Source organism: Drosophila nasuta, chromosome 3, assembly GCF_023558535.2.
Source record: "Drosophila nasuta strain 15112-1781.00 chromosome 3, ASM2355853v1, whole genome shotgun sequence".
NCBI classification, from domain to species: Eukaryota; Metazoa; Arthropoda; class Insecta; order Diptera; family Drosophilidae; genus Drosophila; species Drosophila nasuta.
In genome coordinates, this window is record NC_083457.1 from 30,921,437 (window position 1) to 30,949,035 (window position 27,599).

Here is a 27,599-nt window from a genome sequence, read left to right on the forward strand (position 1 = left end):
TGTTCATTGGCACTATTGTTGCTGGTTTTGTTGTTTGGAGCCAGAACTAAATATGAAATTAAAAATCAACGCTAAAGTGTGAAACGCCTGAAATGTCGGCTGTCTGAATGTCAGTCAGGCAAAGGACTCGTCGAAGGCTTAGAAGTAGCTCAGCAGGCAGCTGGAGTAAGCATTTGCAGACAAGTCGCGGAACGTAGCAAAGGTCTCGAGCGGAAATTGCAAATTATCCGAACGGAAAAAGTCTCCGAATATCACCGATACCAATTAGCCATGAATAAGGAGTTCATTTTGCAGGGCGGCACGCCGATTACCAGCGAACTGGCAACGGTAAACGATCCTCCAAAATCGGGAATAACATTCGTACTGGAATCGTTGCTGTTGTTGCTTTTTTATAGGAGCTGCGCAAGCTCGTCTTTGGCACAGCGGCGATCCCAATGCGTGCCGAGTGGCTGCAGACGGCCTTCGTCTTTGGTGCTCCACCCAAGGAGGAGTTGGCCTATGGACTTCGATGTCCGAGGAATGCTACACGCGGTCTGCTCTCCGTGGTGCAGGGCTTCATCGTAAAGTATTTGCTCTTCTCCCGCAAGAGTACTCGCAACAATTGCACTGAGTGCGTGGATCGCTTAAGGGGAATCCCCGGGAAAATTTAAGATGTGATTGAGTGTGTGCTTTCTTTCAGTCCTCTGCTGGCCACTGCTGATATGCAGAGGGATGCACTCTTCCACGCCCTAATCGAAATACTGCGCACCATCTCGGACAAGGGCAAGGTCACCATGGTGCTGCCCTCCGAGGATGAGGTGTTTGTGGATCACAGTGCCAGCTACTTTCATGACACGGTCACCGAGAAGGTAAGCCCAGCGATTGCATAACTGGTTACTTATTGATTTTGCTTATTACTTTTTGTAGCAAAAAATTCTATATCTATAATATATTCTATATATTTCAAATCAGAGTAAAATTTCTATAACTTAAACAATTTTTTAATTAATTTTTTAAGATTTGCCGCATTGTTTAACTTGTTTTCTAAGCTTACACAACAAGTATTTATCTATGCCACTTACTTTTTATAGTCTTAACATTAAATTTAATTTTCTGTTTTTAAAAAATTAGAATGTGTTGAAAATTCCGAAGAATTCTTAATTGAAAAATTCCTCACATCAGTTAAAATTTATTAAACCTAATAAACTTTTCGAAATATTAAAAGCTACAAATATTTCTAATCTGTATTTCAAATTCAATACTAGTGTCGTGTAACAAATTTTTTCCTTTGTTTCTGTTCAATAAATCAATTGATTTTTTTTACCTATAGCTCTATACCTTCACTCTCTCCCCCAACGACGAACTGGAGCACTTTATGAAGCGCAATTTCAAATACGTAAGAATTGAAGTTACAGAATTGTACTCACTTCTGTAGCTCTATGAATGTTCTTTATATACAAAATTTATCTAATTCACTTCCAAAAGTTTACAGAAGAGGAGACCCCGGGCACTTTGCTGTTTCTCTATAGCGCCGTCCTCACACGTTCGATGGGAAAGTAAGATTTCAGCTGTAGAGAGTGCGATTAAAAATTCGGCAAACACGTTAGATAGTCTAGATATAGCTAAAACAGTCTTTAAACTATTAAAGTATTTGGGCTAATTGATTTCATAATCTTTGTAAACCTTTTTTACAACTCGATGCAGAGTGCGCACGGATTTGGACTCGACGAAGGGTTCGCCTTTGACGATGAGCAACCACGAAGAGGGATCCTTGATGATTGTCACGCTGCTGTTGACCGGACGTGCCACGCCCTATATACACAACGGCGTCATTAATGTGGGCGATGAAAATAGCTATGTGATTAATTGCAGCAACTTATGAGTTGATCTTAGATCTTAATTTGCCATTATTTTCCATTGCAGGCTGTGCCACAGTACGGAGTACTAAAGCGTTGTATGATCGGTTTGCTGCTCTGGGATATTGAGTCCGCCAGTGTAAGTAGTATTATTGATTTTTAATTCCATTCCCTTACATCCTTCATACCGTAAAGTGAATCGGAGTGTAAAGACAGTAAAACACTCACTTCTTCGACTTTAACTTTCTGACTGTTCGTCTCCTTGAACACTTGAACCTTAGAGAGAAAAAACACTAAATTATAAAAAGTACACTTGAGGATCTATCACAGTTTAAGATTAACTTTGATTAATTTTTCAAAAAAAAGGTTAACTTATAATCAATTAGTAGACTCTTAACAGTTGAATTTCAGTTGATAAATTTATACGTTTCTTACTGTTTTTTCCCCTATTTCTAGGCTGCTGTCAATCAATCGCGGCAACCGGGTTCGCGTCTGAAGACGCCCAACTATCCCATTTGGATAACAAGCTGCACGGGTCATTATGGTGTAATCTTTAATCGTAACCCGGATCTGTTGCGCAACTATCATGCCGAGTCGCGCTTTGATGTGAACTATTACAGCTGTTCGGGCCATCAGATACTGATGACCATCGATAATCGGACGTATAATGAGCAGGCATTGGTCATGTTGGAGCGGCAGCCAATTACACCGGAGAGCACCTCATTGTCGGGCAAGCCGGGCAAGGATGAGCCTGTCTCGCCGGTTGGTGGTGCTGCTGCCGGCGTTGTTGGTGTCGCTGGCACTAGCGGCGGTGGTGGTGCTAGTGGTGCTAGCGCTGGCAACGATGTGGTCGCCAAGGAGGAGTCAACGCTCAACACGCCATTGCAGCGTTTGATTCATACCAAGTGGGAAGAGGCAACTATAAGCTTTCACGTGCAGCCATCGATGTTGAGTTATCTTTTTAGTACCACACAGTAGTACGAGAGACCAGCTCCTCCCCCATCATAAACGAAAATGCAAAACTCTACTTTCCCCCCTCTAAAGAAGTTAGCTAACTTTCCTCCCCCGGCCTCTAGTGTAGTTCCCACTAAACAATTTCCTTCTCCCCTTTTCTCACAATTTGCATTGTCAGCATGTCAGCTTGTTATGTTGTCTCTTAATCTATGATATAAATCGACTTTCTTGGCGAATGACCAATACCCTACACCATTTGCAGCCAAGTAAGTTGTCTACTCCTACAGTTCCATAGTTGTCCTAGCACCATTTGTTAGTCTAACAATCCTTTTTATAATACAATTCCCGTAAGTTCCCCTTACCAAAATAATTACTATTATCATTTGTTATGTAGTTTTTTATTATTCACTTACTAGTTGTGATAGAGCTCTAAAGAACAATACATAGAAGTATAACTCCCCTTAATGGATGGTAGATTCCTTAACTAGTTTTAATTACTATAGTCTAGTGCCATTAATTGTATGCTTCATAGTTATAAAACTAAAAAAACAAAAAACCCTGCACACATTTTCTAATTATTCACTTAGTTGACTTCTAATAATGGCTGTCTCTGAGCTCTGTTCTGAAGAAATGTCAAATAATTTTCAAATGGTATTTTAAAAAGATACACGAATTTGTAAATTCCAAAACAGCGATGGTAAATACACGTAAAATATTGCGGAAATTATGTTACCGAGGCCTCTCTCAATCCATCAAGAGCGACTACAGGAACTCAACCAGTTGAGGTTGCCGCCTGGAGCCACTAGACGATCAAATAACGATACTAAACTATCCACGGCACTTACAATTACATTCGCATAAAATACAAAAATTGTTAAGATGTATTTAGAAATAAATGTTCAAGATAATTATGAAAAACACGATCAATTCTTTAATATCGGGACGATTTTTCAGAAAAAGGATCTCAACAATTTCACCAGAAAATATAATATCTTTAAATTTAGTAAAAACCCAATAAAGACCCAATGAATAACAAATGCAAGTTATTTAAAAAAATATTTATTAATAAATTTGTATGATATTTATTAAAGTTATTTGTGTTTTTTTTTTTTGGTTGGTTGGTTTTTTGTTGTGGTTTCATTGCACAAAAATGATTGAAGTTCCTTGTTTTAGCCAGTTGTTAAAGAGAGTTTTCTTTTATTTAGTTTGCGTTGAAATCTTTTTTTTTGTGATATTTCTTTGAATAAGAGAATAGTTTAGTCGTTACGGTAGATTGGTTTTGTAATTGTTTCTTGATATTGAAATATTTTAAATTGCGAATATCATTGTAATATTTGACTTTATAGAATTTATAAGAATATTTGATATTATTCACGAAAGATGTACCCTTGAGATTGGTTAGTATATTATTATTATTATTATTATTATTATTTGTAATATTTAAAGATTTAGTAAATGCCTAACTAACATTATTAATACCCATACATAAATACATATTTGATATTGAATTATGTATAAATTGTAGAAATATTCATTAATACCAGTTTGGTTTATCCGCATATATGCTTTATATAATATTATTTACATTAAATTTGTTTCCGAAAGAACTTCGATTGGATTGAAACAAATATAGATAGTCTGGAATTACGATTCGTTTCTTTTTACCACTTTGTATAATTGAATTCCATCAGTAAGACCATTATCTCAAATATGTTGTTGGCTTTTCGGTAATTTCTCAAACTGTTTTTCTTTATTTTTATGTTTTTTTTTTGTTGTTTTGGTTTTTTATTTTTGTTATTTTCCCCCTTTCAATTGCCATTACCCATTACCATCGCTATCAGTTGGCACGCGATTCGAGTCCCACGAGGGCCCAGCCCAGCCCATGTGACTAAATCATTGGCCTCTGCTTTATCTGTCCCGCTGTCTGTCCACCCTTCAGTCTGTCTGTCTGACAGTCAGTCTGTTTGTCCGTCTGTAGGTCCGCTGAGGGTCTGAAGTAACGCCTTGATAGACAAGTGTGCCAACATGCATTATTGAAATGGTTGCGGCCCACATTTTAGCTGCTGTTTGTTTGCATTTCCGGATGGCTTCTTCGTAGCACTCGCAGTATAAATAAATACTTATAGTTGCTCAACTTTAGACACGCCCACCCAATACTCGAATGTTTGTCTGCCTCGGCCTTGAACTATTGACATCTTTACAATTGCAATACAACTGAGAAACTTCACAACTCAAATTGAGAACTATTATAGAACAAACAAATAATATATGATTAACATTGAAGTTATTTAAAATGTGCAAATAAGATTGATTTGAAAATGAAACCAACTTAGATTTTAGGAACAGAAACCATAGTTGTGTATTGTTTTGAGTGGTTTATGCGTGAATTCGACAGCACATAACTGAATTATCATTTCAACTTAGATGCTAAATTAAATTAGAATTACAATTACAATTAGGCATTAGGCTGTTGTCTTTCATAAAGTAATGCACTTAAATACTTTTTGTCTTCGTCAAAAATTAACCGTCTTAAATTAAGTCTTGGCTTATTTTAAATTTATTGCAAATATGTACAAAATATATGTATATATATGTAGGTGTGAATATACGCATATTCAGGACAATATCATATTTGTAATGTACAATACTTAAAGGTATACACTGTGCGACTGTCAATGATGATGATATGATGACTGATGCTAATGCTAATTAATGATAATCATAATGATGATGGTGATGATGCCGGCCTGGGGTCAAACAGTGCTCATCTTGTGATTCGTGATTAGTAATTACAAATATATAGTATATTAATACTCGAATGTCGTATAAACGTGTGCGCTTAGAGCCTAACTAATTGCAACTAACTGTAACGGTGATTACGTTGTGCAACACTAATGATAGTCGGTACATTGAAACGACTTCAACTCCGAATTGTACCTGTACAACTTGGTTAAAGTCACGGACACTTTGTGAGCTCACTCGCCTGCCATACACGATCGCATTTTGTAATGGTAATCGTTACCATTCATCGTTAATACCTAACTAATACCTAACTATAGAGTTTGGACCAAAACCAGCAGCCCTCTTCATTGTACGACTTATGGCCGCACCAGCAGCTTCTCAATAAACGCCAAATTCGTATGTCCATATCGCGTCATATTCAGCGGCAATGCGGGAGAATTCTTTTTCGTCTGTGTGTGCCAAGTGAGTATCTAATGGACGTTAAAAATTACGTTTTAGTGGCATACTTTAGTGGGTTAAACGAGGGACAAGTTCTCACCTCTCTGCACTCATCGGCGAGCAGCTCAATTTCGGCATTGTCCAAAGGAGCCAGGCTGCGCAAAAAACCATCCTCTTCATAGCCCGGTTTGAAGGGCATCTTCGCTTGCGGTCGCTCGTGCAGAAACTTGACGCTCACAGCGAAGCCTGCCATATCGACGGGATACTTGCGACCACCGATCCAGCCATCGTAGTAGCCCTCCAACTTGCCCTCACGTATGATGGGACTGCTGACGCCAGTCTTGGTGACTAGACCAACCGGCCACATGGACACCTTTTTGGTATAGCGCATCTGTCAGGTCAGAATAAAAGTATATTATTATGATAACATAGGGTTAATAAATGAGATTCAAAAGACAACGGAAAAAGTGTACTTTAAGAATTTAATATACTTGGGATTTTGTGTTAAGAAATCTTGCTTGCTGCATGAAATATTGTTTAACAAATGTCAACTTTAATTAAAGTTGTTAAATCGCACTTAACGGTCTTATAATGGACAGTAATACTTATAGTAATAGTGTAAAGCAAGTATGTTGCTAACTGTCATTAAGAATTAAATATAAATTAGCCGCTAAGTAAAACGATTTTAAGAGATATTTGATAAATATAAAGCAAATTAGTAGTACAATACAAAAGTAAAGTTTTTTGAATTCCAGAAAACTCAAATTCATATAAAACAAGAAAGAAAATATGTTGAGTAAGCTCGAATGTAAAATACCCGCTACGCATTTTGAATAAAACCAAAATAATATGGTATTCATATTAAAATATACCAAATTAATATACCATAAAATACTAAAAATACAACAAAGTTTATTTTATGTATATTTATATAGTATTGTATACAAAATATACCATAGATTGCTAAATATATCAAATTGTCAGTCACAGCAACTAATACCCGTAGTATAAAGGCGATGTTGCCCATGCAAAAGTATTTCTTTAACAATTTCTACAATTTGTATCTAATAGAAACCAAATTTTCGGGAATCATATAGTTATTATTGTATGATGCGCTTGTTATTAAATTTTTATCGATTTACGGAGGCGGAAGTAGGCGTGGCAACATTTTGAAACAAGCTTGAGAGCGGGTATAAATTAATACTTAATTATTCTTTCATCTTAAGCCTTTGCAAATAAAAACAACATGATTTTTCTCTACGTGCACAAGTACCACTGCTGCGGCGTTACTCACCTGCTCGAATATGTTAATGTCATAGGTGTTATCGTCGTCGGCAAAGTAGAGTACACCCTCAGTGGCATTGGCTCGCAGATAATCGAGTCCTCGATTCCGATTCGAGACACCACGGGGCTTGGCACGCTTCGTCAGTTTGTACTGCTCGGGCATGGGCGCTGCAGAGGCGAGGGAATGAAGCGAGGTATGAGAGAGGTACTCCATAAAGCAAAAGGGGGTTAAGAGTGCCGATACTCACCCACTAGGTACTCGTAGGGCACGCCAATGCGATCCAGGGTGTGCGCCACCAATGGGTTCGTCCTGTTGGCATCCTCAATCACCAGCCAGAGCAGGTTGAGCACATGCTTCAACGTGTAGCCGAGTCGTGTCAGCTCCGCCAGTTGTTCGGGTCGTCGATAAGTGGGCGTGATGATGTACAATGGCGGCTGAATGGCGGACGGGGTCAAGAGGATGCAGAGACGGATAGGATATTATATTAACTAGACGTCCATACTCTATTATTATCTATGCTATAGGTGTGTGTGTGTGTGTGTGTGTGTGTGTATGTGGGTGTGGGTGTGGATGTGCGAATGTGTCTGTGTGAGTGTGTGTGTTTACATGCGTAACGCGCGGCGTGTGCTTCGTTTTATGAGCAATTATGCAAATTAATCCACTAGTTGACTAGTTGACCGGGTTTAGCTGCGTGTCTCCGTTCAGTTGGGTTACTCGGGCTACACTTTAAGCAGGCCACTCAACTAGTACACACACACACACACACACTCATACACACTCACACACACATACTTGGCGTGCATTTGCTGTTGCTGCAAATTGTTCATTGTTGACACACATAAATGCATTCAAATTTATTTTATTCTTCTTTGCTTTGCTTTTTTATTTGCAAAACAAACAAAGACATTCAAATAAATAAAGTGCACTGAGCCAAAACGAAACTCTAATCACAACAATCAAACAACGACTAGAAGTTATCTCACAAAGAGAATACTTATTAAACTAATAAAAGTTATATCAAAATAAAATATTTTAAAATCATAAAATACATAAACATAATAATAAATACATATGTACTATAATTTGAAGATATATTCTACATTGCATCGACTTTCAATATTGCCTATTGCTTCAATTTGCAGGGTATCTTAACGCTGCACTGACATGCGAATTAATAAACGCTAAAAAACTGGCACATCGCTCGCAACTGACCAAATTCATGTCCTGCAAACATTACATTTACCCAATATATAACCTCTTTAATTTACAATGTTTATAACGCTTTTATAGGTCGCCGTTTACAACCTGCTATTATCTTGAAAAATACTTTGTTATTAAATGATGGTTAACGTTAAATATAATAATTTGTTGTTGCTATTTATTGGAGATTTTTGCTTTTATTTATCAAATACAAAAAATACCACAAATGGAAAATTATACCAAATCGACGTACGCCCTGTGACGAATACTTATGTGAATTGTGATTCTAATTTTAAGTATTTCTCTACACTTTCTTTATGTTTTTTGCTTTTCCTTTCCGTTCCTTTTATTACTTCCTAATATTAATAATATTTAGGTATATTTATTGCAATATAGTGTTATTATATCAATCTTATCTCGTATAGTAGGAAATATACTAAATATAATACAGAGAAGCAAATCTATTTGACACTACTTCTCAATTCTAGATATAAATTGCTATAAATATAATGCACCCTCCATGGAAACAGCCTTTGACATTGACTGCAGTGCATCCACATTTACTTAATAGTCTGTGCAACTAACTAAGCTAGCTCAGAGAATATTTACAATACGACGCTACGAGTCGAGAATCTTTTTCAATTGGCTTGCACTTAGCGAATCTGGATCATCCAAAGTGAGATCTAGTACTACTCGTAGTATTGTCCGAATAGCTGTGTCTACTGCACAGCGAACCCCGCCCCTAAATGCAACTGGGACACAACCTCCCAATTTGGTGCTATTCAATGGCGTTTAGTTTGTTGTGTGCGGTTTCGGTTTATAGGTTTCAATGCGCAATGAGCAATTTTCAAATTAGGCTCATGCAAATTGCAAATAGAAAATCTTTTTGTTTGCATATGATTTATAATTGGAGATGGAGATGCCAAAGAGGGGCCAAGGGGCGGACACACATTGTGGTCCCCAGTTGGGAGTAGTTAAAGGGCATGTCAATTGATATACGAGCTGTGCACTGCAACTGATTAACCCAGAAAAGTCAAATATCGCAACTAATTTGTTTGGCGTTTGCATCTGCGAAACTTGGTCAAACAAATAAAGCAATTCGATTGCATTGGTAACGCCTCGTTGGCCAACCAAATGTGTATTCACGTTTGTCACGTCAGTTATATGGCCATAATTGCATGGCAGGCATAACAAATTACTAGATGGATTTCTATAGATAATACCAAGTACTTTGGCATTCTTTTGCCCCAATAATCGACGGTTTTTTCCCCCTCTATAAAGCCATATCATCAATCATACGTCGGGATTATTACAGGTGTCCCGATAGTGTCTGATAATCGCATCACAGACGCGCCCGTGTAAGTGCCATAAAAATAGCTACTCACACTTCTCAGTATCTATTCTGAGTCATTGTGTAATTCAAGTTAATCTAATTGCACACTTTTCAATTCTATACTAAGAATTAAAGAAATGTGGAATGCAACTTTGCTATACCATATAACTTTTTTAAGCCCCCAATTCCCAATTGTTGTAACTGAAAACAGTACTAATTAATTACTTTAAAATTGCAATATAAGAATTTCAAAATTAAAATTATGAATATAGTAATAATACTTCATATTCTTTTTACATTCAATATTAAGATACAATTTATGAAATTCCCGTAATATCTTTAACTTTTAAACATTTGAATTGTAGAATTCTCAAACTTGTAGCTTCTTCTTCATCCTAGTAGTTTTCTTATCTTAAAAGATTTCCTTACTAATATTGAAATTACAACAGAAAAAATCCAATATATATTTTTTATAATTAAAATTCTAATATAGAAAACTCAATATTCTTTTTGACAGAAGTTTTTATTTAAAATATTGTGCTATCTATACTTTTTGAATATTTAGAATTGTCAAACTATGACGTCTATTTCCAAGTATTTTCTGTACCTTAATAGCTTTCGCTACTGTCTTGAATTTCTGCAATCTTTTGACTTTTTTCTTCCCCCTTTCCTTGCTTCGTGACTTCTTTCATAAGATTGGTAGAAACTTGAAATTCATCTTCATTGTTTACAGGTGTAGTACGTATCTCAAAAAGTAGCGCGTAACTGAGGTTGCTACAACCTCAAACATTTCCACCACACCCCCCTCAATGGTGTTACAACGCACTTGTGACTTGCAGTGAAGCAAACTGGAAACTTAAAAAACCAATTAGGAGAATTCGAAAATGGGAGAAAGAACGTAAACAAAGCAATAAAGTGAAATGGCGCGAGGAGGAGAATTACAGGAAATTGCAACAGAAAAATTGTACATAAAACTACAACAATAATATGTATAACTAGACATAGATACTCATTAATATAAGTGGAGAAAAATAATACTTATTTGTGCAAATTATGTGGAACAAGGCAAAGCAATATGCAGATAACAGAATATACATATAGAACTATTTGAACAAGCAGACAGTGCAGCAAAAGCGAAATGCGACTTTAAGTGAATTACGTAATTAATTAAGTTCGTTAATTAGTTAGTTAGTTAGGTATTTATACGTGTGTGTGTCTGTGTATGTTAAGTGTGTGCATTTAGTTGTAGATTAGTTAAAAGAATATTTACGGGTTCGGAAACGGCAATAAATGTTGAGCGAGTTTTATGAGCGACGCCCCCATCGGCTGTTCCCATTGCATTTTGGGCGTGGCCGCTTGTCACTAATCGTTTTTGAGTAGTTCTTGTTATAGTTGTAGTTGTTCTTGTTGTTGATGTTGTTGTTGTTGTTGCTGCTGTCGTTGTTGTTGATGTCACAGCAGGCGCTGTTCTTGTTGTTGTAGTTCTTGTGATAATGGACTTGGCATCTGATGATGATGATGATGACGATGACGATGACAATGTCAAAGGCAATGAAACCGTCGATAAGAAGGACATGGCAGATGCAGCCATCGAGGCAGACGTGGAGGCGGCAATGTCTGTTGCATTTGGCGCATGTAATTGGATTGGCCCCTGCCTCTGCCTCTGTCTCTGTCCCTCCCCTTGTCCCTGCCCCATTGCGGATGTGTTGACGCTGGCCGCGGGTGACCACAAATATGAGGCGATAAATGACGAAGACAAGGGTGATGATGATGATTTATCGGTATGCTATATCATTTAATCATGTTTATCATGTATTGTTGTTGTAGTTGTTGTTGTCGTGGATGCAATGGGCCCCACCAGTTAGAAAGGAATAGAGCAAGAACAAGAACAAAAGACAAATTACAATATGAGACTTGATGCAAAATGTTTAATTACACAGATACACATACTATCTAAATGCTATTTGAGAGTTAATACTTAATTTCCTTACACATGAAACACTTTTCACAGACTATATATCCTAGAAACATTTATTAATCAAATATTAATATGAAAAAGAAGCGGCTAAAAATGTTATATTGAATATGGAATCGCTTTTAGTTAGAGACGAAGACATTTGACTGTATGTGAGTTACGCAATTTCGAATTTTCTTAGAGACAGAGACATTTGACTGTATGTGAGTTACGCATTTTCGAATTTTCTTACTGTGAAAACAGACTTTTTCGGAGTCACTTAAGTTATCTAAAATAAGTTATTTCGCTCAAAGTAATTTGAAAAAGTTTAACATGACCAATTGACAAAATTTCTATGAGAAATCCTCTAATTGGCTTCAATTTGATTAAGCTTTAAAGTTCAAATTTTTACCAAATACTAAGCGAGAAATTTATCAATTGAATCGCGAAAATGGTATTGTTAAATTTTTACAGAATTTATCAAATTTAGCTGTATTGCTTTATTGTACATCTTGTGGAAGACATTTCACTTTGGAGTGGAAAATTCAACGATCTATGCTTAGAAAAGTTAAAGAAAGAATCGCAGAACAATACAAAATGGTTTTATTTTTCTAAAAATTAAGTTTAAATTGCCGCTGTGATACTTTAGAGAAGTTGCAAAGAAAAACTATTTGTATGAAAAATTACTTATACGTTAAATACTTTAAATTTTCTCTTAAAATACAAGTTTCACCTGATATTATTATCGTAAAAAACTTGTCTATAAAGTGTCAACGAACTTTAAAGTAGTTTATCTATGATATTGCTTGTCGTGATACAGTATAAAAAATGCAAATATTATATGGTATCATATAGTAATATGATAAATGTATGAATGAGTCGAGTGAGTGTTTTGCAACTTGAACTTGATGAGGGGCTGTCAAGGTCAAGCAAGTAACTAAAGGTAATCAATTTGTGCAAGCTAACATACGCGATCGTCTTATCAATAGAAGGTGCTATCTATCTATGCAGACATACAACTAACCGTGCTAACAGAGTAACTATCTAGAAGTAGAGTTCATTATCTATCGTATCTATCGTAAGTATGAGCGAGTGGAAGGGAAGTACTTAACAGTTGTTGCACTCACCTTAATGACCTCGTTGGTGGCGAGTGGCTGTCGGGACATGTGATATTGATAGAGCACCATGTAGACACAGGTCGTGGCTACGAATATGGTCAGGTACATTTTAATGGATTTGCCCAGTGCCATTTTGTTGTTGTTGTTGCTGCTGACACCGCTTCCATTCAGTTTCACTTCTTTGGCCTGTGGCAGCAACATTTATACTTATTGCTGTTGCTGTTGTTGTTGCTTTTTTATGTATTTTTTGGTTTTGGTTTTTGTTTTTTACGTGTTGGTCGTGTAACTCTTCTCTGGTATTTTGATTTCATCCGTTTGGTTTTGATTGCAAGTTTTTCAGTTTCAGTTTTAGTTTATTTATTATTATATTTTATAGTTTCATTTGCATTGCATGCATTATTTTCATTTAATTTAGTTTTTAATGACTTTCGTTGCTCTCTCTCGCTCATCTGATTGTTACACGCTGTGGGCGGCTTTTCTGGGCGGGACTACGTGCCGGCTACGCAATGCTATGATAATATTGAATTTTCAAAATACTTCCACAAACATTTTACTTACAAGTCTTCACATACTTGTCTTCAAAGACAACAAAACCTGCAAGTAAAGAAGAATATTCAAAAATAAATATAATTTTGGTGAAAAAGGCAAATAATGGACGTAAATTGATTGATTGCTGCCAAAAAAACCGAATTGAATTAAAAAGAGCTTCATCATTGAATAGCAAACAGTTGATAGATAAAGAATAAACTTTGCAGACGCCCACATATTAAATTAAATGTACATAAATATTTGTTTATCTACACGTTTTTAAGTCAATTGCTGATTGCATTTAAATGAATTTGTAATTTGAATTGGGTCTTAGGAAATCATTTTATCAAACGTCGCTGTCTTTGATAATTATGTCATCATTGCAAAAACCGTAAGTGATAACGATAACAGATTGCATATTACATATGATAAGATAAAGTCATTTTGCTTAATTGAAGTTGTGGTAACGATCGCATTTAAAACTCTTTTATCATTAGCGCATTTTTCGAGCATTAAAGTTAATTTTAATTGCTTGCACTTAAAGCTGTAAAGCTCTTTGATTGCATTTTCCCTTGGCCATTTGTGTAAGGCTCTTGTTAACTTGGCCATTAGAAATTATAGCATTAAACAAGGAGCTAACGGTGGCAGCGGAAAGAATACCCACAACAAGCGGAAGAAGTGCCTTGTTTTTAGTTTGAATACCCTTTAAATAGTACAACAAAGTAGGGAGTAGCTAAAATATCGAAAATAGTTGCTACTTTAACGAACATTGTGTGTATTTCTAATTAATAATACTAATTTCTAATTTCGCATAAAAGCAAAACAGTGCGGTAATTTTATTAAAATATACTAAATAAAATAAACCACAGTCTATATTTGGTATATTGCTAGAGTACTGCATTCAAAATATACTATATAGTACAAAATATACCAGTTTGACAGGCTTAGTAGCTAGGTTAATACAGAAGGACAGACAGAACAGCTTATCAAAGATATAAATTCTGTATAGGGTGGATGCACAAAGTTATAATAATAATAGTATAATAATAAAAATGTATGTAGCTATAAATCAAATAAAGATGTTAAAGTATACTTGTAATAAATGGAATTTCAATTTCTTTGCAGCAAGTTTCTTTACAAATACAATTCATAATTTAATTTCAAGAAGTGCTATATTCGTATTTATAGTATGCAAATTCTAGTGTATTTTAGAGAGTGTCTAACTCTTTGCTTCGTTAATATTGTTGTTGTTGCCTTTTCGCATACTCTTGTGAGTTTTTGCAGATGGGCGTGGCTGTTGCTTGTTCGCGTGTTTAAGCATTTTAAAAAGCATTTCGCCCAGTTGCTGATATTAAAGTTCAATGGCCAATTTAAAATTGTTTCTTGCGCTTTTGTTTTGGTTTTTGTTTTTGCTTCTCGCTTTTTTGCATGTTGCTGACGAAGTTTGGGCGCCGCTTTTGCTACGCAATTTGCATGTGGACTTGCTTTCTTCTCCTATCTAAAACTGTATCTAAGTGAACCGTCAAAGGGTACTTGGAGGTTTGCGTTGTAATTGAAGGCAAAGCGAGGCTAACGAGTCTCAGTTTTGGTAGTTGGAAATTTGCAAATTTTAAATAGTTTGGTAAATTCTTTTGTAAATCTCAGAGATTGAAACAGTTGAAATGGAAATTCTGTCGCCGATTTGCAGATACTATTGTTACACAACTAAATTGAATTTATTTGCGTCGCACGCAATTATTTTCAAAATAAATTAAATTTGCAATACCAAATATGGTCTAGTTATAACCCCGAGCTGCAAATTTCAATTAATGTCGTTCCTTCTATTGCGTTTTATTGAAAACGGAAAATGGTGCAAATGAAAATTCATTTAACAAAATGTCGCAACAATAAAGCCAAGAGTTCTAAGCAAAAGTCTTTGTGAAAAACAATTTAGTGCCAGAACTTAACCCATTTACATGACAATTCCAGCCGCCCTCTGCCCTCTGCCCTCTGTTCAACGATACGAGGCACAAAAATCTCTGCAAAAAGAATACAAATGAAACACACACACACACACACAGACAGACAGGCAGTCGCATAAACAACAATACACAGATGTGTGGGTGTGTCAGATATGTGCGAGAGTATAAGAAAATACCACCAAGTGGGCGCCAACTGCAGCGAAATTGTTGGAGCTAGACGGGGGGTTGGAAAGTGGGAGAGTTTAAACAATTTTTGGCGAGAAAGAAAAGCGGAAATAGCTGAGAAATAAGTGGATACTACGAAATGCTGCACTTGAGCACCACCGGATGGGGCTTTCAAGTGGCGACCTGGCAATGTCCTTGAACAGAATGTTATATACTACTAAGATTGCAATTTCCATAAAGAAGAGTCTTGAGGCTTTGCCAAAATGTTGGGAATCCAAGCTCAAATTGTTAGGAAATGCTTCATGGCTGTTTTCAAACTAAACGATTCTAACATTATTTATACTGTCAAATCCTTTTTATCATGAATCTCAGTTCAAAGCATATATGAAAATATAATAGAATCATTTCATTTTAAACTAAGCGAAAAACTTTGATATTTCATTTAAACTTAATGAAAATATAAAGTTGTTATATAAACTTTATTTCAAAATTGAAATTCAACTTGAAAATGGTTGCTTTTTTCATTCATTTTTAGTGAACATTCATTATTCTATGTAAGTACGACAATATATTAAAACGGTACATATTTTGTTGTAAATTCGATGTACTTGAGTGCAAGACTATACAATATGAAAACAAATAAGAAAGCTACAATGGAGTATGCTCGACTGTGAGATACCCGCTACCCAAAACAGTGTTGTATTAATTTTAAAATATACCCAAATAATACTCTACAAAAATACTTTGTTAAAAAATCCGAGGCTATAGTATGTATATTAGTACATTTATTATATTACTACATTTACAATATGCCATAAAGTAACAAGTAAGAAAGCTACAGTAGAGTGTGCTCGACTGTGAGATACCCGCTACCCAAAACAGTTTTGTATTAATTTTATAATATACCCAATTCATATACTACAAAAATACTTTTTAAAAAATCCGAGGCTATAGTATGTATATTAGTAAATTTACTGTATTAGTACATTTACAATATGCCATAAAGTAAAAATAAAATATACTATGAAGTGGAAAATTTACCATGATATACCAAATCGTCAGCCAAATAAAAACGCAAGTTGCCCTTACAAAAGTATTTCTCATATAACTTCTACAAGAACCTCCGCTTCAGCTTTCTGTTACGCCTGTTATTCGATTTTTGTATAGTAATAAAAATACGAAGTAAGCATTGAGTTCGTCTCACCAAATCGCAAAACTCTGCTAATTGGGCAACCCTTTGTTTGAGCACAATTATTTTTAGCACCAATCGCAAAGATGTTAGTTACATTTTCAATTTATTAAATACAATATGTTATATAATTTCTCACTTTTTGTATTTCGCTATTTCCGTAATGTTGTTGTCGCGACGATACGAAAATTTCTTATGAAAATATATCATGCAAACATTGTGCATCCACTGAGTCAAATATAATGTTTCAGATTCTTAAATAGTAGTTGCTGTATTAAATATATTTGAGCGGATACTTCACTTAAATAGATAAAGATTGATCGATGATGAATGTCCGGCCAAGATATGTTTCACAGTAATTATCAAACTTTGATAAATAACAGGCAAGTACTTCATAAGGAATGACATCGTGAAGTAGATAGATTATTCTGTTTTCCTGCTTCTCAGCAAATAACTAAAAGTTAAAGTTGTCATAAGTTGGTTTATAATACTTCCTTATCGTACGGCATCTTTAGCATCAGCAACTTGACTTCAAAGCGTTTCTCAAATATGAGTTTGCCCTTGCTTTTATTATGGCTCCGACAACATACTATTCACACTCACTGTTGTACAGTACTAAATTGTAGAGAGAAAGAGAGAGAAAGAGAGAGAGAGATGCGAATGTGGCTCTTAAAACTGTCTGCGGCTCATTCATTTTGCTGTAAGGACAACTTGAATAGTCCTTTCGAGTGCCTTCGCAGTTCTATTTCAATTCACTTTACTCATAATCCCGACGCCATGGCGTCCACATAAAATGCCCCTCTTTCTCTCTCGCTCCGAGAGTTAGTTTCGCATGTGGGCGGAATCAACAATTGCGTAATATACTATACTGTATATGAAGAGAAGGATAAGCGGAGAAGTGGCAGGGGCACGATGCACGTGCTCCCACAGTAAGGAGTAAGGAGTCAACTGCAAGAGCAAAAGTGAAACTAAGTCATATATGAAGACGCCAACTCTTTGCTTGATTTGTGGCCCATAACCTTAGCCTCAGCCTCAGCCTTAGCTCCAATCCCAAAGCTCTAAACTGAGGCTCTCGTAGTCCACAACTTCTTGCATTTGTCAAAAAGAGAGAAATAGGGATGGAAAAAGAAATAAAGGAGAAAAGTGTAAACGAAATTCATAGCCACGTTTCCAAAGTCGCTGGCAAAAATCATATTTCAAATTTAATGGATTAGCAGCGAGAAATTCCATCTTGTAAATGTCTTCATGTGACCATGTGAGTTATAGTGTATCAAAAAGCATATCATATATCATCCATTACAAGAAACTCCGGAACGTGCTAGTTGCACTCGTATTTTATGTAACGAAATGTAATCAAAATGTCAGGCGAAACAAAGCAAAAAAAAAAGGAAGTTAATATACATATGTAGAGTGTGCTCGACTGTGGGACTCAGAAAAGATAAAAGCAAACTTAGATAATTCATTAATTAGTTCAGGGGAGAATATTTCTCAATTCTAAATTAATCACGATTCTATTGAAACATTTAATTTTAATAAATATAAACGATAGAACAAAGTTTCCCAATGCGTCACACGAATTAGCCTATGATAGATATGTAAATTCAAAGTCAATAATATTCGAACTGTGATAAGATATAAAGACAATTCAGTAATTTTCCCTGACGTATTAACCAATTTAGTATAGAAACATATCTAAGCTATCAATAAGAAACCAAAAATATAAAATAGATCGTTTATGGCATTGAATTTGTCATATCTCGACAGCTATTCGATAGAAACTATTTCCATAGCTAAATGTTTAAATGTCCAAAATCAAAGTAAGCCAAAGTCTATAAAAGTGATGAGCACAAATTAGTGAGGCAGGGCACAATGGCTTATCGTTGGGCCACCGAGGCCCATTAGCCGAATGTCAGTTGGCCACAGTGGGACTAATTAATATTGTGACGACATTGAAATGAAGTAGATTGAAATCTAACGAAATGCTGAAATTTAGCATATATTTCCCAGCGTGCTCGCTTTGGGTGTGAAAGGATTGTGTCGAGAACAAAGGACACCTAAGAAAGCCATCATCAATCGCAGGCACGCATGGGCTCGGGATATATTTGAATGTGGCAAATGGATGGGGCAACTGTTGCGCCACCATTCGATGAAGGATGCAACAGTTGATTAAGGTTGGGTTCTAGGAAAGGTTTATTAATAAGTTTTAATGCATTGCCATTAGTGTTAAATAAAGTGTTAGGAATTAGTTAATATGTTGGCTGACCTCGCCTCTTTCAATCTATAGATTACAAAAATATATAATTTGCAATAAATCACCACAACAGCAAGCTTAATATTTATATTCGCAATGTAATGGAAATGTTTATCATCCACTCTTTGTATAGTCCAACATTGAGTTATTTGTAAATAGATGAAATTCACCTGTTAGTTAGTCAGTTAGTCAGTTTTACCAGGCGCCTTATCTATTTGATTTGATGACTACCAATTAAGTGCGCCAACTTTTATTGAGCGGGTCGTAAATTCTGTTGCATGCCCATAAAAACGATGTTTAGTCTAATGAAGCTATGCCTACCGCTTTTACGATGATAGAACACGTAAGTCGCCCTTTTATGATAAGGCAATAATCTATTAATCCGAATAGATGTGAAAAACTGCATTCATTTCGAGTTGGACTCGAATTTACAAAAAATCAACAAGTGAATTGGCTATCTCTGGTTCTATCTATATGATACTTTATTTATAAATTTAATCAAATAAGTCATGCCTCTTCTTCAAAAAAGTATCAACAAGTAAAGGCGGTTCTTCTGACCTTAGAGACTTTATGAACAACTAACAATTAAAATTAAACAACTCTTTAAATAAATGCCAACGATTGAAATGCACATAGTGATTCATTATTTGCATTTAAATACAATGTAAATGCACGATAGGTAATGAATAGATGAGGATACACTTTGAGATGGAAATGACATCATCCTAGGCTAATCTTAAATGGCAAGAGCAGCTTATCTGCTTATCTTCATAAGAAAGATCACGGAACCTGAAGATATTAACTCCGAATATACATGCATTAAAATAAATTGAAGATAGGCTGAGCACAGCTGGAAAACATAAAGCATAAGCGATAACAAGTAGTTATACTTTCAGTGTGAATAAGATACATTTTAAATATACAACATAAAAAGTTATGTTGATGCAACAAACAGACTTAAAACAATAATCCTTTTTTGATATAATTTTTAATTATTAAGAAGGTATTCTTTGTAAGTAGGCAGATGCAAGTAATTTCTTATTTCCATAATACTTTTGTAAGCAAACTTTTAACAAGCTTAGCGTCTCAGTTTCTGAAGCCTCATCCGGTTAATTGCCTGAGTAATAATGTGTTATATAAGTTGCAGCTAAAGATTCTAGGAACGTACAAAGCCGGAAATGCGAAACACGAATTTAAGCGTTAAATAAAATTCCTCATGTTTGAAGGTAACAAAATTAGTTTATACTTAATTTTTTGCAAAATAGAAATTGTGTTTGACTTCGTTTAATGAAATTATTATTAGAATATAACATTTGAATGTTTTTCTATATTATTTATAATTTACTATGTTGCTAAGCAAATTCTTTCAATTCTATAAAGTCTCTAATATTAAGAATTTGTCATGACCTCAACATATATGCAGTTGTCTGAGGTACACTTCAGTTTCTAAGCTTATTGATAAGTTAAGATTTATTTTCTTTCATTTAAGTGTCACTAAATTTGTCATAGAAATAAATATATGTATACTCATATTTTGTATACAAATATGTTTTATATACTATAGCAATCGAGAATGTTTCATATCTACCACAGTGGCGAATACGCACAAAAGGCGACCGCCTTAAGCTGACTTCGTGATAAAACCTTACACACATATAACATATGAATATAGCACACATATACAAACACATAGTGTTTCACTATGCAGATAGAGAACAGTGTATATACATATATAGTATGTAGTTTGGAAAGTACGTTTAACCCATTGGCAGTCGACGTCGGGTATTGTTCTCTCTCTGATAACCATAAATTTATCGTGTGGTTTGCCAGGGTTTCGCTTTCGACTCATTTGTTGTATTGTCAAAGAGTCGCTGCTGCTGTTGCTTCTGTTGTCGAGCGCCGCAGTTTTGTTCATGTTCTGCATGAACAGCATAAATAGTGGGTTATAGACATTGTATTCTCATATTTACATATGTTCGCCCATATCGACGAAGTATATTTTGTTTAGCATGTGGCGGAAGTGACGATTCGCCCATGGATATTTAGTCCCACTTCCCATATCAGTCACAACTTGTATTATGTGTCAAGCGAAATTTCAGATCTCACGAGGTTCTTAATACAGAATTTATAATGATGAAGATCTACCAAAGCGATAGAATCAGTAAATAATATATGTTTATTAAAGTATTTTTTATCGATCCTCAATATTTCAAGCTGAAATTATGCATTCATAAGGCTAAGCAGCTCACCTAACAAATAGAGAATTTATTTGTAACATTGTAAAATATCACAATAAAATTAAAGGCAATGCATTTGAAAACCTCTATTTCAGTTATTTCTCAATCAAACACAATCAACTTAACTATGTTTTAGCTTACTGCATTTTTTTTTTCAAGGGCTTCTCTAACATTTATCTTGTACACTGCCAAGTAACATTTGTAGCAAGTTTTTGGCAATTCGAATTATTGCAAAGAAAATTCCATTTATTTTTTTTGTATTTTCCCTTGGCACTCTAAGTCTCTAGGTGGGCAGAAAGTGAAAAATGTTCAAAATTGGCAATTAAATTACCAAAAGCAAAGCCAAAACAGAAACAGAAGAAGAAATGAAAAAGGTAAAGTGGAAAGAGAGAGAGAGAACAGAGAAAACAATGTGAGAAATTGCAGTGCTGGCAAAAATTCTCAGGCAAAATGAGTTCAAGTCGAATAAAGACCAAAACTAGAGTCGGAAACAAAGAGCAAGACCGAGGAGAAGGCAGCAGAACCCCACTTGACAGGCGGCCAAGAGACGAGAGAGACAGTTGAGACTCTGCATTCGAGCTGGGCACTCCAAGGCTTCAATGCGCCATTGGGGCACTGCCACTTGGGGCCGGTCAAGTGATTCAGCGCCAGGCGAACGAAGCTAGCAAAACAAAGGAGCGGAAAATGCAATAACTTGCAACATGCCACAACAGCACATGAGGTAACAGTTACAGTTGCAGTGCATTTAATCCCGCTACTCGACACAAAAGTACCCTCTGTAAAGTACTTCATGTCTTGCATTTGAGTTGTAGGAAATCTAAAGCATAAACGATAGTTCCTGCACACGATTCTTAACTTGATAGTCTTCTAAACTCTGCTTTTCTAGTTCAAGAATTGAAATTTTATTCACAAGATCACAACCACTTCATTGGTAGATCTTGTATTTGACTAATTAATTCACTATATTCTGAATAGCAATTCTAAATTTAAATTTAAAATTTGTACAACAAAACTAACTTAAAAGACGACTATAATATATACATAATTTATTACTTTCAATTATAAAACCACAAATAAAATGTGAACATACATACATAAACTAACCAAAATAATAATAAGGAAGTTGTATTCCGGTATTAAAAAGAAGATAGTGAAAACAAGATGTGTGCTCAATATCAATATATCCTGTAACAAAAATGAAACAACTACCTTTAAAAAACAGAAAGCTGACTCCTATTTATATTGTTCTCACACATAGAGATGAACTCTGTTTTATTTCTTTTCGCTACCATTTGAAACAAGTCACATTTGCTTTCGGACATAGAAAGATTTTTGGTTAGCTTGTCTGGAAGACAAACTCTTGTCAACAAATTCAATTAAGGTTTATTTTGTGAAAATATTGCTGTTGTCTTGTCCTGTCTCGTCCTGCAGTCCTTACACGCACGCAGTTGGCATTTTTCATTTGCACAGGCGCTGGAAATAGGTTGCGAAATGGCATTTTAAAAATTTAATTGGCAACGCAGCACGCAGACGAGGAGTAAGTTTGTACAAGTGTACAACAAGGAAGACGAGGACCTAGACATGGACGAAGACGAGTTGCGTCGTCTAGCTGGGGGTATCTCTGTCCATTAAGGATGCGGATAGCGGAAGCGGGGAGGAGGGTAAAATGCAAGTCAGCTTCGAGGGTTTCTGTGTCATGTTTGTCAAATTGAGTGAAGTCCTTTTCCTGCTCGTTGCTCCTCTTGTTGATGTTCATGTCCTGTCCCAATCCATTCCATTCACTTCAGCTCACGCAGCTGCCAGTCACTTGCCACAGCCAGTCAGGAATCGCAATGGAATGGTATGCGATGCCCCAAAGAGACAGAGACAGAGAGAGAGAGAGAGAGAGAGAGAGAGAGTCCATCAAATGACTTGCGTGCCCAACTAACCCTGCTAGCTACATCATTCCATTTGAGTCGCCCAGCCGGAAAATTCTTGTGATGAAATATATACATTATCCCAACCTCAACGAATGCCGACTACGCACACAATACCTTTTAATCGAAACAAAACTAAAATTCATGAAAATGCTAGATATCCATTTGAGGGAATTTTACAACTTGTCTGTTTAGATCCCAGTAAAATAAAACAAAATTTAAATATAAATGTTATTTCACTACAAATTATCTTTGATTTGAAAATAAATGAGTGAAATGATGATAAATTAATTTACATACTATATAAAAAAAAAAATTGTAACTAAAAAAAAACTTTTAGCTATAATCGATTTTAAAAATATTTTAGTAAATATACAATAAAGAATTCAAGAAACTCTTCAAAATTCCTTTCATTTCCGACTGTGGAAATTATTAATTCCTTATTATTTCCTCATTATTTTCAAGTGAAAAGCGAAGGAAGTTATTTAAAGTGAATTTCTAAAAAAAAGGATTTCTTTTTTCCTTCCTTTCTTCACAAAAACAAGTGTTGTAGTTTTTCTTTTCCAAGATTTGTTGTACTAATTTTCATAATGTTTTCTTTTCTTTTCATTGAACATCACTTGAGCTCAGCTAGACAGACTTTTTCCAACTGACAAAGTGAAGCAAACTCAAGTTGCCTGAGGACGCTTTTGTCTGTTTTGTTGCAGTTTCCCTTATGGACAGTTTCAGCTGGCAGCTGACAGAATTCTGACTGTGGCTGTAGCAGCTTCAGTCTAAAGGTTTTTCGACCATGTTTGCAATGTGAGCACAGTGTGAAAAGCATTTCAAATGGCTTACAGATGCTGCTCTGACATATTTTGTCAACTTTTGTGGCCAAAAGCAGGCAAACAACTTGCCACCAAAGTGATTTCTGTCATTTCAACAAAATGTGTCTGATGCTTAGAGTTCTTGTCTATAACTTACACAAAAAAAAAATCCAATACTTCTTAAACTTTTTTGAAAAGGGAGTGAAATGGGGAAATATTTTATGAATTTTAAATATTAGCTTTAAGATGCACGTTTTGAAAATCATTATATTTTTATTGATAAATATTTTAAGTAAAATAAATTATAAAGTTACTTAAATGTCCTTATTACATCGTACTATGTCCAATTGTAAAGTTACTTAAATTTCCTTATTAAATCGTACTATGTCTAATCCTCATTCATCCCTACAACGTTTACGAATGCCTCATAAAAAGGAATCACAAAATCTGCCGCTTAAAGCTGTGCTAAAAAAGCACAAACGTAATTGCGGGGAAACATGTAACAAGCATGAAACAACTACAGAATAAACTCTTTTCAAATTTCCCGAACAAAACCAAAACCACAACAAAAACAAAAAGCACAGAAATTTAAATGAAAAAACAGAAAACTAGAAACAAGAGTTGTGCGCAATCTTAATTGTCATAATCACAGCGAGGGGAGGTCTTAAACATATGTACTTATGTGTGGTATGTGTGTGAGTATGTGAATTTTAGTTACCATTCCCTTCCGTGGCGCCCTTTGCGGCGTGAAAAATTAAAACGTGACACAAATTACTCGACTCCTCGGGGCCCACACACACACACACACACTCACACACATCTACAGATACACACTCATTTACAGTCTCGTATACAAGTTCCATTAACAGTTGCCGAGACTTGCGAGGGGCCAGGGCCGTTTCTGCCGCACTGCGTCTGTCCCGAGGAGTTAAGGGCGACGAAACGCCTCCCGCATGTTTTCTACTCGCATGCAACTCCCCAATTGATGTATGTGTGTGTGCGTGCGTGCGTATGTGTGCGTTCGCCTATGCGAAGACGAGGCGCGGAAGGAAGCGAAGAACCTTTTGTTCATAATTTTTGTGCTCGCAGATTTCGCACGCACGCACATGTGTCAAGGGGCAGCTCAGTTCCTCCCACGCATTTGCATACCCCCCGTGTGTCTGTTCTATGTGGGTCTATGGCAACCCTCCACTACTACCTTAGCTCCAATCTTCTACATATGCTCCCTATATGCTGATTTGATTGGAAGGACTCTCAGTATGCAGATTACACATTTTACAAGCCAAATTCACAATCTGTGTGAATTCAGTCGGAAGTAACTACAATAATAATTAAAAGCTCTAAATATTATGATTCTGTATAGAATATTTCTTATATTATTATTGTATTTTAGTAGGTATAATAATAGTTTCTCTATTCCTATTTAATGATGCTGTAACATATGTTATTATATTTTATGATATTCTTGCTGTTTTACATTTTGAATATTATTACTATTTAATTATTATTCAGATGCTTATTATTTCTTTAGGCAGATTCAGTTGAAAGATTTATATGTTCTATTTCAAGACATAATCCATAATGTTTGGCATATTTTGGCCTAGACATTTCTGTATCCTGAGTTAACAGCAAGAGTTCCATGTTCTATTTAATGAAATTCTGCATACTAGAGTAATTATAATAAAGCTCTAATCTAATTAGATTTTGTTTATAAATATATAGTATCACATTGCTTCTTGATATTTTTTTTAAACGTGTGTCTAATAATCAGAGGTCTTACTAATTAAATAATTTTAAACTTTATCGCAAAGCTCTATAAATAATGATTAAGAGAACTTGGAATGAACTAAATAAATGATGATTAATTGCTGTCCAATAAATAACATAAACAAATTGTTATCAAATTGTTACCAAAATTAGAAAGTTTACTAAGGAGACTTCAGACTGTAATGGAAGTAAATGGAATAATCTCCTTTGAGATATTGCATCTTGCACAAGCATATGCTAGAGACAGTTCTATAAGTAGTACGAAAGTTTCTCAAATCCCTAGAACAATTTGACGCTCGCACTCCCCACTTCCCTGTTCACTACTTCATGTTGCTTTAGCACTTCATTTTTCACGACCCGCCGCTCCAATTAGCAGCTGCTTAGCTAATTTCAAGGCGTTTGCCTGAGAACGGTGCTAATAGAATGCTCCAAAACGAACACCAACAAGCACACCAACACATATAAGCATGCATGTACCGACACACGTACATATGTATGTATTAGTACTCACCTAGAGCAGTGGATGGCTCCCTGTTTGTTTTGGGCGGAAGAGAAACGAACGAACGGCGACAATTTGGATGCCCTCCTCCGTCGTCTGTGCCATGCTCATTAGGGCGAAACTTTCGATTTTATTTCGGTTGATCATTCGCCGGTTTTGCGGCAGCTGCTGTTGTTGTTTTTGTGTTCTTCTTCATCTAATAATTACACTTTCTGCTTCACTTTTATTTTATTTTATTTATAACACGTTCTGTATTTTTTGCACAAGAAAAGAGAAATGGAAATAGAAATCAAAGAAACGGCAACTCTGCTTGTTCTTGCTTATGGTTGCTGTTTGCTGTTGTCGTTGTTGTTATTGTTGTTGCCAGAGCAACTCCAGGGCAAACAGGAGCAGCCAGTAGCAGCAACAAAAACAGCAGGTGCGAGCAAAAAAGCACACCCCTTCTCACGGCTCCTCAACCTACTGTTAACCGCCACTGCCAACATACATACAAATACAGCCGAAAAGTGTAAATAGAATAGTAAAACAACACACACAAAAAAATGTAGGGAAATGAAACAGGAAAAAGTGGCAGCAGTAGCAACAATGACAACAACAACAGTACACACGGCACGCGGAAAAAGGAAGAAGGAAAATCGAATGAGCCGTAAGGCTGGGAGACAGCGAGAGCAAGAGCGAGAGAGAGCGAGAGCGACAAAAGCTTGCTGTCTGCTTGCTGTGGCAATAACAAAACTTTTGCCTTGCCCTTTTGCTGTTTTGTTTGTTTCACTTTTCACAGGATGCGGCATTTTAAGCACTTTGCCCACAGTTTACAAGTCTACTCGATTACACACGTATACTATATACATATTTAAATATATTAATTACACCCACGCGCACTTTAAAACGAATGCTAGTTGCTGCTCTTTTTCTTACGCGACTATTTTTAAAGGCACCAGCAACACTTTCCAGCAGCGCTCCCAAAACGCAATTTACGTTGTCGTTGTCCAGGCGCGCCAAGTGCCAGGCTAGTACTAAATGTAAAGAAGATTTCAAGCGACTGCGAAGGCAGCTGCGGTAACGGCAACGAGATAGCAGCAACACCCGCGCGTACTGTTATTCCAATTGCGACTGAACGGCAAAGCAAACGAAACGAAACGAAATGAGACGCAACGGAAACGAGAAACCGCTGCTGTGCGGCCAGCATTTGATATCCATTTACAGTGCGCGCCAGCTGTAAGTCAACAGCTATGTTAATGGTGCGCTGCCAATTGAAGTAATGTTGGCATAGCGTCTGTATGATAATTATTACGTCTTAAAATAGACTTTTACTTGTGTGGTGAAGTTAAGAGTTGAATGCAATTCTATAGCAGTCAGTTGCAGTTTCGCTGACTGCTGCAAGCGCCTGGGAAATACAATATCAGCTTGAGTGTCATAGCAAT

General features: G+C 35.9%; 2 protein-coding genes across 8 annotated transcripts; one reads left to right on the plus strand and one right to left on the minus strand.

The window, feature by feature from the left end:
* Nucleotides 1–117: 117 nt before the first annotated feature.
* Nucleotides 118–3,674, plus strand: LOC132794378 (inactive ubiquitin carboxyl-terminal hydrolase MINDY-4B). Its single transcript, XM_060804796.1, has 8 exons — nucleotides 118–327; nucleotides 396–610; nucleotides 680–848; nucleotides 1,310–1,375; nucleotides 1,465–1,535; nucleotides 1,684–1,837; nucleotides 1,903–1,974; nucleotides 2,292–3,674. The coding sequence occupies exons 1-8, from the start codon at nucleotides 271–273 to the stop codon at nucleotides 2,811–2,813; spliced, it is 1,326 nt and encodes a 441-aa protein (XP_060660779.1). The 5' UTR covers nucleotides 118–270; the 3' UTR covers nucleotides 2,814–3,674.
* Nucleotides 3,675–5,123: 1,449 nt separating this feature from the next.
* LOC132794374 (galactosylgalactosylxylosylprotein 3-beta-glucuronosyltransferase P) lies at nucleotides 5,124–27,285 on the minus strand. 7 transcript variants are annotated; one of them, XM_060804790.1, is made up of 9 exons: nucleotides 27,094–27,285; nucleotides 26,191–26,427; nucleotides 13,432–13,453; nucleotides 12,869–13,368; nucleotides 11,058–11,573; nucleotides 7,502–7,688; nucleotides 7,264–7,421; nucleotides 6,070–6,360; nucleotides 5,124–6,001 (listed from the first exon to the last, which is right to left on the minus strand). In XM_060804790.1, the coding sequence occupies exons 4-9, from the start codon at nucleotides 13,058–13,060 to the stop codon at nucleotides 5,888–5,890; spliced, it is 1,458 nt and encodes a 485-aa protein (XP_060660773.1). In that variant the 5' UTR covers nucleotides 13,061–13,368; nucleotides 13,432–13,453; nucleotides 26,191–26,427; nucleotides 27,094–27,285; the 3' UTR covers nucleotides 5,124–5,887. The 7 variants fall into 7 exon arrangements, with proteins under 7 accessions (XP_060660773.1, XP_060660772.1, XP_060660774.1 ...); XM_060804789.1 differs by having other exon boundaries at nucleotides 12,869–13,358; nucleotides 13,418–13,453; XM_060804791.1 differs by having other exon boundaries at nucleotides 13,418–13,453.
* Nucleotides 27,286–27,599: the final 314 nt, after the last annotated feature.

Excerpts from the sequence above, each read along its gene's own strand:
- LOC132794378 (XM_060804796.1), top strand. The coding sequence starts at position 271 with ATGAATAAGGAGTTCATTTTGCAGGGCGGCACGCCGATTACCAGCGAA. Across the intron at positions 1,536-1,683 it reads CTCACACGTTCGATGGGAAA|AGTGCGCACGGATTTGGACT; the intron begins GTAAGATTTCAG and ends AACTCGATGCAG. Across the intron at positions 1,838-1,902 it reads TGGGCGATGAAAATAGCTAT|GCTGTGCCACAGTACGGAGT; the intron begins GTGATTAATTGC and ends TTTCCATTGCAG.
- LOC132794374 (XM_060804790.1), bottom strand. The coding sequence starts at position 13,060 with ATGTTGCTGCCACAGGCCAAAGAAGTGAAACTGAATGGAAGCGGTGTC. Across the intron at positions 7,422-7,501 it reads GCCCTACGAGTACCTAGTGG|CGCCCATGCCCGAGCAGTAC; the intron begins GTGAGTATCGGC and ends TCGCCTCTGCAG. Across the intron at positions 6,002-6,069 it reads TCGCCGATGAGTGCAGAGAG|ATACTCACTTGGCACACACA; the intron begins GTGAGAACTTGT and ends AACGTCCATTAG.